Below are 15,171 nucleotides of genomic sequence, written 5' to 3' on the forward strand. Positions count from 1 at the left end.
AAAACACTCTTTGACATGGATGTCTTAAGATTACAGGTGGATTGTTCTGAAACTCTGAAACCTGTTTGTAACCATTGCTTGTAAATTTGGTAATGTGGTCAGAAGTACATGCTCATGCTGCTTTACCTTGTGTAATAACAGAAAAAGTCCATGTTACTTTTTGCCCTGTGTTAAGTTGTTCCCTGTGCTCCCCGATATTGTATACACATAGTGTTTAAATTAAGGACAATTAAAACCTACATATTTATATAGCAGAGTAGTACCCAAAGTGCTGATAAACATCCTGTTTCTTTACATCCTATGCTGCAATTTTCATTTCCTGTAACTCACTGAACAAATGGTGTCATCATGGGATTTTGGTCATTACACACTGATAGATTTTTCTGGGTTCACTTACAATCAAGAAGAAGTCTGTGTTCGCGCTGTTGCCACAACTCCTGTACCGGCCAGGGGAAAGAGTGCCAAAGAAACACACAATGTCGGTGTCTGAGTAGCAAAGCTCTTCAAAATTTACTGAGGCAGACAGGAAGTATTTATAGTTATCTATATGCAATATCTGCAGAAACAAAAGCCTCATACAAAGGCATCAGCAGAGAACAGAAGTGACAGTTGACGGTTGTTTATTAGAGCAAAACAGAAGAAGAACGAAAGATATAACGAGGTCAGCACAGAGCGTGCCAACATATATTCATAATATATCACACATCAAATCATACATTAGAGGGATAACAGGATGCCATTATCTGTGTCCGTTTAGTGCTCGGATTATTCAGATGATCTGTTTTCATATTCAGATTTAAACTTGCTGAAAATATTAACAGTACCATTATTCCCTAGAAACGCTAGAAAACACTGAAAAACAGGGCTGCTGGAAAAAGAAGACATTTTATTTTACAAATTATAACAACAAATAACAATATTCAGAGCATAACTTTATTCCACTCCTGAAACAGACGCCCTGTGGAACTTTCTGGAAAGCTCTCTATCTTCTGTCTAACGTGACTGAGTAAGCAAGCTAAATGTATTTCAAAAGAATGATGTCTTTCACAAATAAATAAACAAACTGTTATTGGAGCCACCAACACACCCCTATCTGAGGAGCCACCAACACACACCTATCTTTGTTAATGGGACTGAGGTGGAGCAGGTGTCTAGCTTCAAGTTTGATGGGTGTCCACATCTCTGCTGACCTTTCCTGGAACTTCAACATGTACTTGCTCCTCAAAAAGGCAAAACAGCACCTGTACTTTCTGAGGAGAATGAAGAAAGCTCACCTTTCTCCTCAAATCATGGTGAACTTCTATTGCTGTACCATTAAAAGCATCCTTACAAACTTCATCACAGTATGGTACAATGATTGCACTGTGTCTGACCAGAAGATACTACAACAGGTAGTGAAAACTGCCCAACACATCACTGGAACATAGTTGCCCAACATTTCGGACATTTATCAAAAGCATTGCTTGCGGAGAGCGAGAGACATCGAGGACACCTCCCATCCCTGACATGTACTGTTTGTACGTCTCCCATCAGGAAAACACTACAGAACAAAAAGACTCATGAGCAGCTTTTTCCCTTCAGCTGTACTAATGCTGAACTCAGCATCTAAGCGTTAACTGCCAGCCTCCACCTAATAACTAAACAGTAGCATTAGACACCATACTATACTTTACTGTACATTATTGCTATTATTTGCAAGTACTTGCACTTTTCTGCAATTATCTGTCATTACTACAGTTATTTACTGTACATCAGACTGTTATTTGCACATTATTGCTATTTGCACATCTGCATTTTATGCACTGTATGTATCTACTGTATCATATTGCATGCATCATGCTGTTTACCTCTACCTGTATACTGTTAATCTCAACCATAATTCTTATTTATTTCATTTAACTTATTTGCTATTTGCACTACTGGTTCGATGCTAACTGCATTTCGTCGTCTCTGTACTTGTACTCTGACAATGACAATAAAGTTGAACCTAAACCTAACCTAACCTAAACCTAAAGATGCAAGCAGGCAACATATTTGGAGAAGATGAATAGTTTTATTGAAGCTTCATGTACATATACAGGTGTGGTCCCTTCAATGTTCAGTCCTTAACTGAGGAGTCCACATATCAAAAGCCCTTACCCAAAACATCTTAATTAGACTTCTAACCCAAGCTCAATAGAAAGATATATCTGTCCCCTAGGCCCTGGTAAACACATTCCTGTTCACAATATATGGCCAGTGAGGAGGCTTTCATTAGCACATGAATTTTGAGAAATGCTTAACATGCTCCAGTAAGTCTGAAAATTAAATTACTGTGCTGCTAATATCATAAGAAGAGCTATAATGTAAAACCATAATTATTCTTCAAACCAGGGTTGCCAGGTTTCGTGTATAATATCCCTGTATTGGAAATATATATAGCACAATTCAGAATGTTGACTGTTGAAAAGAAGGAAAAGAAGAAAAAAGTGTCTACTTTTCCTATGGCCAAACATTGTGGGCTACATTTCTAGTCTTTGTGCAGATTTAAAATTTTAGTTGATGTGGAAATTTTGGCAAAGCTTGGCAACATATCCCACAAGCTAGCTCAACTTTCGTCCTGTGAAATCCCAATGCACACACCTATTCTGAGACTTTCTGGCATGTTTTTCAAAAATAAATAAATTAATTAATTAATTAAAAATAAATAAATAAATAAATACTCTGCCCATTGTTAATATCTGTGTTTGTATTCGTTTAGCAAGCATTACCTGTTCAAATCTGAATAATGTATTTGTATTTGGTAAAATTCTTAATTTATACTCTTGAGTTTAGTTTGTTTATTTTTGCTGTTCTTGTCCTAGTTCCCAGATGGTACTCTAGTATTTTCACAGTATTAGTTGACAGTATTGGTTGGCCGTTACACTGTGTCTACCACCAAAATTTCCTCTTAGCAAGTTTGTGTAAAGTTTGTGTAAGAAGCTATTCTGCTATTCTACCAGTATGAGTAGAATAGCAGAAAAAATGTCCTGTTATGTTTTTTTTTTATTTAGAGAAAATTTAGAGAAGTATGGCAGAAATTAAAATAATCTTTGTATCATCCAGAGTTCTAATACCATCATGTCCTGAAGTGCTTTGTTCCCATTGTTATAGCACAGCAGTTTGCCAAAGATAACAATTTTTAACGGTTACCTTTAAATCCATTTATAGTTACATGTAATGCTGTGAAAAAATGCGTTCCTGTTATACTTGCATTTTATCAGCAAAAACAGTTGTGCAGTTGTTCTATCACCAGCCTTACTTCTTCTCTCAAAGACAAAGATACACAGCTTATCATGTTACCAAAACAACGCACAGTGTAAACTCCTCTGTCCTGAAGACGTTAGAAAACTTATAGCTTTACCTCTGACTGTTACAAAGTGCTGACATTGGAGACTCCTTCCATAAATGTTAAAAAAAAAAAACATTTTTACTGTGATAGTAGAAAATAGCGCAATTTAGATTCATAAAATTATATATATATATACATATATATATATATATATATATATATATATATATATATATATATATATATATATATATATATATATATATATATATATATATATATATTAGTGCTATAGTGCTAAGTGCTACAGTGTATTTGTGTTTTCCATGTTGTGTTAATTAACAATGTATTTAACTCTTAATAATGTTAATTTCTTTTTTTTTTTAATTACCCTCAGCTGTCTGATCAGCATTTTATCTTGCTCTAGACAACAACAAAGTACTTAAATCTCTGTTAATGAATGTCACACAAATGACACAAATGAGGTACAACATAATAGTCTTCATTAGAGCAAAAAGAGGGACGCAGGATGAGATTCCATTTTATACATAGGAAATATACAAAGGTATACAATTCATACATAGGAAATATACAAATTGAATAATTCAAATTCCAACTATTCTTTGAATAACTGCACCATAAAGCTATTTGTTTTACATAAAAATGTTAGTAGGCAAAAATATTGTCTTATAAATGTATTTAATCATATTAGAAGAGAAATTATATTAATGCTTTAATCATTTTTTTTACACAGTACTGTAGCATGTCAGATAGCATGATAATGAATAGTTTACTGTAAAAGGGAAGTCCTGAGGAGAAAGGAGTGGTGTAAGCCTTTCCCGTAATCATGTGGTGTCACTGAGCGGGCAGAGACAAAGCACAGTGCTGGATCTGTCTCAACAAACCAGGAAACCAGGCAAGGGTCCAAGAAGAAAAAGAAAAGAGATGTGTGGAGTAGACTAGATGAATGTCGGGAATGCTGCCTGCATGACATTTTCTAACTCATACCAAACACAAATCCTTTTTAAAAAAAAATAAAATACATTACTATTTCATAAAAAATAAATCAAATAAAATAAACAATGATATCAAAGTAATAAAAAAAAAACAATGATGGGGAAAGTTGCAGGATGTCAGCTATCACTGTAATTAAAATTGATTTAAAAATATAATAATAATAATAATAATAATAATAATAATAATTGTAACTTTGCATTTTGTAACTGAATGTGTTGTGTATCAGAGCAAAACACAAATGCAAATGATTTATATAAAAATGTGCCATAATGTGTGTGTGTGTGTGTGTGTGTGTAAATAGGATAAAGATTTTTTTAAGCTGGTTATACAATATGTTATGTCTTAAGCATGCCTTTAGAAAGATTTATCAATTGCAAAAGAAAAAGCTAAATGCCACATCACAAAGAAGCTTGGTCATACTGTCTCAGTGGCATAGCTGTCTACTGTGTACTGTGGACTTAATATGAAATCTCGATGATAGCTTATCACAATAAAAGAACATCATGCTCCTGAATTCTGGAGCCTCATGAAATGAAACTGAGAGACATCGCATGATTCAGTGGGTGTGTCCTGAACGCTAGCTCTTGCGGGAAGTTTTCTTATCACACTTTATTTTAACCGCTATCCATCAATAAAACTACAATACCAGTCAGATGCTTTTTTTTTTTAAACTAAGTCATGCAGTTTAATATGCTATCAGGCAGAATGTAAATTCAGCTTAGTACTGAGCGAGAGAGAAAGAAGGAGGAAAGAGTCTCGTAAGCCAAACAGAAAGAGGAAGAAAGGAAAAGATGGAAGAAAGAGAGAAGGAAGAGAGGCAGCATGTAAGAAAAGCAGAAAAGGGGTCAAAAACAGAGAAAATGAATTCAAAGAAAAACAGAAGGAATGCGTATCATGTACGTAGAATCATCACAGAATCATGTATTTTGACCCAAAGAATCATATTTGACTCACAGAATCACATAAATGAAAACTAATGAAAAAATGAAAGCATGAGAACTTATGTTGTAGCATTGAAAAGACATTCTTAAATTTTCATTCTTATGCAACCCTGAATTCTAGAAATTAGGAACTTATAATGAACGGTTCATTGTTCTTCTTCTTCTTCTTTTGGTCCCTAGCTAGCATCAGGATGAGGGTGACCTCCGGAGCCAGTATAGTACTGCTTGATTTTGAAAAACTCTCCTCCATGCATGGCACTAACAGCAAAATTCCAGGCTTCCCTGAATTTGTGTGTTTACTTGTTCTCCCTGTCAGATTATACAATGAAGATCCTCTAACACTAGACCTGTGTGATGGTCTGATGGTTGTTCATATCTGACGAGCAGTGTCAATGTTAATTAATATTTCTGGTTAATAACCCTAAAAAAAACAGGAATTCTAGTATTTATGTGACAAAGATGAGGAATGTGGATGACAAGTAGACTAGATACAACACTTCACATTGTCAAACTGATCGATTTTCTAAGTTTCCTTAGTCCCAATCGATTGTGTTTATTATCTAATATTTTACCTAATATGGTTGTCATTTTTTAGAGTGAATATTTAAGCTAAAAAAACTGGAATGTTCAAAAAAAATTATAATTTGGAAACTGAAAACAACATGGTTTACCCCGAGTGCTTTCAGCTGGACTCTCAATGTCAGAATTGGCAAGAGTTTGAACCATGGTTGCCATTTTTGGATTTAATCCTGATTTTAACTTAAAAAAAACATGAACTTGAACTATAAGCAAAATGATACAGAAAGAGGCCACATTGCATGGAAATATTATGTTTTATATTATTATTATAAATATTATAAATAATAAAATCATTATTATAGAATTTAACAAAATTGTCCTTGGGCTGTTTTGCCTTCAGTTTTCCCACCAGTAAGTAAAATTCATGCTAATTGGATTTTTTTGGCAGACTATAATCTGGTCTTCCTGTGTTTGAGGCGTTTACATCTTGTGGTAAACCATCTGTAATTACTCTGGTGAAGGCTTCTCTTTATTGTTGACTATGACAGATACACCTACTTCCTGGTGGGTGTTCTTGCCCTGGCTAACTGTTGTGAAGGAGTTTTTCTTCACCAGGGAAAGAATTCTTCTGTCATCCACCACAGTTGTTTTCCATGGTCTTCCAAGCCTTCTGGTGTTCCTGAGCTCACAAGTATGTTCTTTCTTTTTAAGAATGTACCGAATAGTTGATTTGGCCTCTTAAAATATCTTTTTCTTTGGTCCCTTAAAAAAGTGTAATATCACATAGAACACATATAATAAGTGCTAACTTCAATATACTGTGGGAAACAGCTAAAATAACAATATTTTTGCTATTGTCCAAATATTTATGAACCTGACTGTATATGAACTGAACACATTTTATCACTGGATTTGTAAATGTTTTTATTTATTTCAAACTTAACGATCACACTAGTTATGACATTATATATTGTTTATATAAACTAGCGCATGATCATACCCATGTTAACATCAAATATAAAACATACATTGTGATACATGACTCAAAACATTAAATGCTCAAATAATTTTTTGTTTGTTTGTTTTATATGATTTTCAAGCTTTTCATCTTGTTGGTCAGTTATCTTCTGTGTGTCCATTCGTACACGTTTTGTGATACCGGGTTGTTCACCTGGGCTTGTGGGGGGTAAACCACATTCTGTAAAAAGAGAGAAATCCAAATCTCAAATTAGTTAATTTAATGATTCAGTTGACTTGAAAACAAGTTTTCAGTACATCCTGTTTGTCACAAATTCCCACTGCCTGAAAGGTTCTTGTCTTCACCCCGATCCTGTCATAGCTTTGTCATCCTACTGTGTTCTCCTGTTTTGTGTTTATGATGAGTTTGTCTATGTATAATCTCTTGTCTCATTGTATCATTGCACTGTTGAATCACTGTTGGTCATGTCATGGTCTGTTCGTCATGTCATGGTCGACATGGGCCAAAACCTATGCAAAAATGAAATTATTTTTTGTTTTGTTTTGTTTTTTCACACAGAAGTTGTATGCACTTCACTCACCTGTGGGTTACTGTTAACTGCTTGGTTGGGAATCGTTAACACAGAAACCTTAAATAAATAAAGAGAAGGGAAGTTTACACAGGAACTTTGTTTCTATGCAAATTCATTGCCCGTACATTGCTTTATCTGAGAAACTATGTGTGTTACCTATAATGCACTATGAGCAGATGCTAAACAAAGGCAGTTTTTGACAGTAAGCTAGTGCTCATATGGCTTCTGTTTGGATATGAAAGCTTTGAAATACCACTCTGCACCCATCCTGTCATTGCTTTGTTATCATACTGTGTTCACCTGTTTTGTGTTAAATGATGAATTTGTCTATTTATACCCTATAGTCTCATTGTAACTTTGGACTGTTTCAGAATGAGAATGAATCTGAGGCTGTTGATTAATTTTTGACAGCAGTGCAGCTGCAAACCACAGCTTTATATTAATGCATTCATTCTGTTTTCATTCATTCACAGGGCCTTGTATAGTCAATGCTCCACCTAAATTGATTAAAAGAAATATGGGTAATGGTTGATACAGTGAAGTTTTCTGTAAGGAAATCTGTATATTTAATTCCTACAAGGAGTTAAAGGAAAATAATCAACTTTGTGGTGGTAAAAGTAACTCTGTTTCTGTCTGGTATATTTAATTTCACAGAGTAAAAAACATAATCACATGAATATATGGAGTTCATGTGGTGCCAAAACATAAGCAAAAATGAAACTCTGGGTTTTGTTTTGTCTTGTTCTGTTTTGTTTTGTTTTTCACACAGGTGTACAGATTTCACTTACCTGTGGGTTGCCGGTTGCTGCCTGGTTGCCATACATTACAACAGGCACCTTGTAACAAAAGAGAGGAATAGACAAAGAGAGAGAGAGAGAGAGAGAGAGAGAGAGAGAATGTCGAGTTTACACAGGACATTTGTGTCTATGGATCTGTGTTATCTGTATGTGGCTTTATCTGAGGAGCTGTGTGTGTTATAATGCCCATAATGCTCTATGAGCAGATGTTAGTTTTAATTAGAAAGTAATGTGTTGCTTTATAAATATTACAATCAGTTTCTAATTAAATAAAGTGTAATGTGGTATCTGTCATCTAGAGGTCATATGTGTTTAGCGTTCCTGTGTGCTTTTCATGATTAAACTAAATGTGTTGAATGTTTTAATCAGTCCAGTAAGCAAGTTTAATGTTAAATAACATAAATTAAATAAAAAATAGCATGTGGAAAATCTGTTAAAGTAGCTAATTTTCTACTATGAACACAAACCTGGGCATGAACTAGAATTTAAAAATATGAAAAATAAAAAATGAATGAGCATAAATAAATTTAAAATATGTTATTGTTGTTTTATGGGGCATCTACAACTGAGATTGAAACCTTTAGATTTTTAAGAGCTCAAAAAAGGATATTAACCCTAATATAGATGTAATCCTAAAAAGATCGTAGCCTGAATTGGTATTTTGTTACTTTATAGATTGATAAAGGTTGGGCAAAGAATAAAGAAAAATATGAAAAAAAACAAAGGGAAGACAAGATACCTGTGGTAGAGGCTGCATTCATGAAAATGGGATCTGTATTTTCTAATCTGGAACTTTAGATTTCAAAACTCGCAACTTCAAAACTCACCAAAAAAAAAAAAAAAAAAAAAAACTTTCACAATGAGCTAGCACTCATTTGGCTTGTGTCATTTTAAAAGTAGCTGTAAAAACAAAAAATGCCCAAGAGAGTTGTCTCGTTCATACTTTATTTATGGTTAACACAATTTTTTTTTTTTATTCTATCTAAATTTTACGCTATTTTTTTATGATTTATTTGAATAACCAAAGCAACACAATTATGAAATTCTGCTTAAAATGCTTTAAAATTTAATTTGCATTTGCACTGGGAAATAAAAGGGTAATAAAGAAGCGTACAGATGTTTATACTTGTAATACACTATCTTTACTTTACTAAAATCTTAGTAAAGCGTAGAAGCTCATAGATATATCTATGATCATTGGCTTATGCTTACGGGGTTATATCCTGTAACAAAAGCATTCAGATTGAGAGTTAAACTCCATTTTGATGGCACTGTGATTCTCACCATCATGTCAGAGCAGCAGGTGGCTTTACAGGCAAATGCTGAGATGGAGATGGAGATGATGAACTGAAGAAAAGCGAAAACCAGCAGCACCCCACTGATCGCTTTGGACCGTGCCTGATACATGGTGGAAGATCAAAAATGTAAATATATTTTTGAAAAAAATAAAGAGGTTTGATATTGAGATTCTGAGTAATGAATGTATTAAATATAAGTGGCACATCATAAGTTGCTGGTTTTAGTTACACAAATGATTGACTATTGACTTGTACTGCTTTTTGCTACAATCAGTGGTGGGCGGAGTCAACAAAGAAGTACTTAAATCTCTTTTTAAAGAAATACATACAACAAATATTTTGTCATTAATTAGGACAAAAAGATGAAAGTAGGACAAAATGTATTCATTTCATATAAAACATCCAAATCTAGGTAATTAAATTTTCACCATCTAGCTAACTAGGAAAAATTTTAGCAATAGCAAAATAAGTAAAATTAGGAGGGATTCAAACTAGTAAATTTGATTTTTTTTAAGTGACTAACCCCGGCCATCATGCTAACCTTAACCATTTATATTTGACCATTTATATTTATATTAACCATTTATATATTTCCAAATGATTTTACAAGACCAGATGTTAAGGTCAGTAAAACTCACCATAAACCTGTAACAGTCTTCATAAGAGTTGCAGTAGTAATATAAGAAAAGGTCTGTTGTCAGTACACCGATGCCTACTGCTGAAAATACAGCACTGACCACATTCATTCCCAGCGAGCCCTTCACCTACACCAGAGAGCAAGCAAACCTCAATACATGTAAAACTTATTAGGAAACCTGTATTCCTAAGTCATTATGAATATGCTTTTTTGCACTGAAATTAAAATCAAAACGGCACAATTTACATTATGTGCTACTTAATGCACTTAATGACATCACGTGCATAGTTCAAAAATGAAATGGGTCAGAAAGCTATTTGTTTTACAGAAAATTGTTAATATGCAAAAATACTCTCTCATAAAAGTATTTACAGGAAAAAATACATATTAGAAGAGAAATTATTTTAATGCTTTAATCCATTTTTACATAGTGCTGTAATATGTCTCATAGCACAATGAATTTACTGTAACCCGGAGAACTGAGGAGAAGGGCAAGAATTTATATGAGCTTTTCTTGTAATCATTGTCTTGTAATCAAGAATGTTGCTGGAGTCAGTGAGAGACAGCAAGCAATGCTGGATCTGGAATAACAATCCAGGAAACCAGCCGAAGCTACTAGAAGAACAGACTATTCATGACTCGTATGATTTCAACAGCAACTCAGTAAAAATCAGTAGGGAACTAGCAGATGCAAGGTTTTTATTATTATTATTATTATTATTATTATTTCACAACAGTAATGTTGTAGTAATTATTTCCCTTTTTCTGAGTCTGAGCTCTGGAGAAACTCTGACTTTCCAAATGATAAGAGGTTGGAAACTTTCCAAATTCCCACTTGGACATGAGCACAGCTTTAGAGTTAACACAACACTTTTATCACACACACACTTAACACTTTGCAAACACTGAGGGTGAAATAAAGTTTAAGTTTAGGTAAAGTAGCAGAAAAGAAAGGACAGAGAGGAAGTGTTGACCATATGGAGAAAACGGGGGCCAAAAGTGTCATAAACAAGTGCGTCAAAATGCGTCAAACACCACAACCGACAAGCCATTTGCAATTGTGCCACTATAATAATGATAAATGTGTGTGATAAATTAGAAAGAATTAATGATTTTAATGTATTTGTTAGTAACTGAACTGATGAGGTTTACATACCAAACAGGAATTTAGATTGTTTTCTGCTGCGACAGACAGTGAGCCAGCGATGATGTACTGTGAAGAGGTAAAGAATTATTATTATTATTATTATTATTATTATTATTATTATTATTGTATATATAACAATGTATAAATTATTTAGTCATCTGTTAACTTTTTTTCTTTTTTTTGAAATTTTTACCCTATTTTTCTCCCCAATTTGTTCACCTTCCAATTCCCACCCAATAGTCAGCTCTCCCCATCACATGACAGCTACCAAACAGGGAGGGTGAAGGCTATCACACGTTTCCTCCAAGACATGTGAACTCAGCCAACTGCATCTTTACGAACTGCTGCTCATGCTGCATCACAGGCCAACGTAACATACTCAGAGGAACTCAATATCTGCCCTCTTCCACATACACGAGCTCACAGATGCCTGCAATTGGCTAGTGTTACTGTGATTGACAGGGGAAAGGGAGAATGCTTCTCCCACCCAGAGGGCATGGCTAATTTAGCTCTCTTGGCTCCCGACCACAGGTGACTGTGACATCGTCGGGATTCAAACTTACATGCTTAGTAATAATAACCTTTTCAACCTTTTTTTTTTTAACTGTTATTAATTGTACACTTACGACTATCGAGGCCCAGTAAACATTTCCGGTCAGAACAGAGGCCGGGGCATATTGAGGATCAGACACCAACACAATCCCAAACACAAGAGTTATCACTCCGATCATTATTTGGACAGTCTGTGAGGGGGGAAACGAAACATTAAAAAAAAAAAATTATACAAATATAGAAAAACATTATAGTGACATGTAAAAAGAAAACATTATAGGTACATGTAAAAAAAAAAAGTAAAATAAAAAAGTTAACTATAAAATACAATAAATCAAATATGTTTATATAAATGTAGGCTGTCAATTATAGTTAACAATCATGAAATAAATAAATAAATAAATAATTGATAAATTGTAATAATTATAATAATATTGATGGTAAACATATCATTTGCAAACTGAACTGAACTGTCTTTACTGAATGCATTGCAAAAAAAGTGAGTAACTTTCTCAACTCTCAACTCAAATAAACTCAACTTTTATTTATAAAGCACTTTCAAAACCATTAAAATGGACCAAAGTGCTGTCCATAGATAATAAAAATACAGAAATTCATGAAAACATAAAATAACAAGAAGACATAACATCAAGAAAAGCATACAGCCAATCCTTCACAATTCTCCGGCCTAATCAAACGCCGAAAGCTTGATAAAATAAGTAGGTCTTCAAGTCCTTTTTAAAAATGTCCATGCTTGACGAGGATAGATAACGGTAACACATTTTGTTCACAAACATGATAAGCTCAGTCTTATCCTCATTTAGTTGTAAAAAATTATTTGCTAGCCATCCCTTTACCTCAGTCAAACACTTATAAAAATTAGCAAAAGATGTACAGCCATCACGCTGCAAAGGAAAATACAGTTGTAGATCATCAGCATACAAGTGATAATTAATATTGTATTGCCTAAAAATTGACCCCAGGGGTAACATATATAATGAAAATAAAGTCGGACCAAGATTTGATCCCTGAGGAACCCCTCAAGTGATAGTCGCAGACGACGAAACATAATTTCCAATTTTAACTGAGCATGTCCTGTCCTTCAGATAGGAGAAAACCACTTAAGGGCTACACCCTTAATCCCAACATAATCTCTAAGGCATTCTATTAAAATCACATGATCTAAAGTATCGAAGGCTGCACTTAAACATCATTAAGGCAACACTTTTCCCAGAGTCAGTAGTTAACAAAATATCATTTGTAACCTTTAATAATGCTGATTCTGTGTGTTTGGTCCTAAATCCAGACTGAAAAATATCCATTATGTTGTTTCCAATCAAACAGTGAACAAGTTGATTATGGACAACTTTCTCTAAAATCTTATTCATAAAAGGCAATTTGGAAATAGGCCTGTGAATCCTGTGAATCTAAGTTCATTTAGATGAACTTAAATCCTGTGAATCTAAGTTCATTTTCTTTGAGACTGGTTCAATAACAGCATGCTAAAACTCTAACAGTACAGTGCCATGAAATACACTACTGTTAATAATCGATAATATACTGGGACCAATAGTATCTACCACCTCCTTAAACAATCGAGATGGAAGAATGTCATAAAGAGAGGTAGTCTGCTTTAAATGCAATATTATATTTTCCAACTGAGCTAACGTAATCGATTCAAATTTACTCAAACAATAAGACGGATTTATTTTGTTAGCTACAACATTCCCTACATTCCCTTCTCTGTCTCTCTGTGTGTCCTGTGGACTGATAATAAAAAATCTTGTTGATAGCTTATCGCAAACACGACAACTATTTCCCCAAAAACTGCCATTTTGTGGTCATGTTATTTTATGTCAGAAATGAAGCTGACAGACAGATCACATTAAACACTGGGTGTATCCTGCATGCTAGCTTTCCAGAGAGGATTTCTTTATTACAATTTCTTTTATCTGTCTAAATGACTAGAATGTATTTTAAAAAAATGCATTCACAATATGTTTTACCCCAAGTGCTTTTGGCTGGCCTTTCAGAAAGCGAAGAATTGGTTGCGGGGACACATTAACCAAGTTACGTCCAGGTGGGAGAGTTTGTCCAATAGCTGCCATTTGTGTATTGAAACCAGATTTTAACTAATAACAGACACAAAAATAAGCAGAATGATTCAATAAGGACACTTATTCTGTAGAATAAATCTTACCTAATATTTAATCATTTATAATATTTATATAACATCATTTATATAATATTTAACATAATTTATATAACATTTAACAAAATTATCATCTAGAATACAATACAGCATGGATCATAACAAAGACATGATATAATTACAATTAATACAACTGAAAAAGTGTGTAAATAGAGAACTCTTATAAGTCATGCAAAATTCTAATTTATCCAATAAATATTAGTCTTAGGTTTTAAAACTGTCAAATTTGTTTTTCACTTTAACTGCTAAGTTAATTAAAAAGCCTGATTATTTTATTTTGTAATAAACTTCCACTTTGCCTAAGTTTTATTTTACCTGAAATGTAACTCAGCTTCCTCTCGTCTCAGACAGAACTGTGCCACTTCGTGGTCTGAGTCAACGTTCACATACAGATAGTTTTATGTTCAGATTTTACAGGTTTATGACATTTGGAATCATTACACAGCATATTATATAGCCAAAGACAGCAAGTAATGTTTTGTCATAAACTGGGAGGTGTCCCCACATCATCCATGGTGAAGCTCTGCCAGGACTTTACTGCAGCTGTCCTTACTTTCTGATTGTCCTTGGGCTGTTTGGCCTTCAGTTTTGCCTTCAGTAAGTAAAATTCATGCTTAATTGGATTCAGGTCAGGTGATTGACTTAGTTATTGTAGAACATTCCACTTCTTGGCCTTAAAAAATTCTTGGGCTGCTTTCAAAGTACACTTCAGGACACTGTCCATCTGTGCTGTGAAACACTGTTCAATGAGTTTTGAAGCATTTGGCTGAATGTGAGCAGATAGTATAGCCGTATATGCTTCAGAATTCATCCTGCTGCTTTTTATCAGCAGTCACATCATCAATAAATACAAGGGAACCAGTTCCACTGGCAGTCGTACACACCCATGCCATAAAAAGAGGTGGTAGGCTTCAGATCATGAGCAGTTCCTTCCCTTTTCCATATTCTTCTCTTTCTATCATTCTGCTAAACATTTATCTTTGTCTCATCTGCCCATAGTTAAGAAGACTATAATCTGGTCTTCCTATTTTTGAGGCTTATTAATAGTATACATCTTATGGTAAACCCTCTGTACTCTGGTGAAGGCTTCTGTTTATTGTTGACTATGACAGATACACCTATCTCCTGGAGGGTGTTATTGATCTGGTTAACTGTTGTGAAAAGGTTTTTCTTCAGCAGGGAAAGAATTCT

The 15,171-nt window shown here is 34.1% G+C and overlaps 1 protein-coding gene across 1 annotated transcript; it reads right to left on the bottom strand.

The window, feature by feature from the left end:
* Positions 1-6,824: 6,824 nt before the first annotated feature.
* LOC113523711 (membrane-spanning 4-domains subfamily A member 4A) lies at positions 6,825-14,389 on the bottom strand. The gene is made up of 9 exons (XM_026909723.3): positions 14,296-14,389; positions 13,775-13,900; positions 11,843-11,959; positions 11,226-11,282; positions 10,071-10,196; positions 9,419-9,532; positions 8,126-8,173; positions 7,347-7,394; positions 6,825-6,985 (listed from the first exon to the last, which is right to left on the bottom strand). Exons 2-9 carry the CDS (start codon positions 13,874-13,876, stop codon positions 6,908-6,910), a joined length of 690 nt encoding a protein of 229 aa, XP_026765524.3. The 5' UTR covers positions 13,877-13,900; positions 14,296-14,389; the 3' UTR covers positions 6,825-6,907.
* Between the last annotated feature and the right edge of the window lie 782 nt (positions 14,390-15,171).

Source organism: Pangasianodon hypophthalmus, chromosome 2, assembly GCF_027358585.1.
Source record: "Pangasianodon hypophthalmus isolate fPanHyp1 chromosome 2, fPanHyp1.pri, whole genome shotgun sequence".
Lineage (NCBI taxonomy): Eukaryota > Metazoa > Chordata > Actinopteri > Siluriformes > Pangasiidae > Pangasianodon > Pangasianodon hypophthalmus.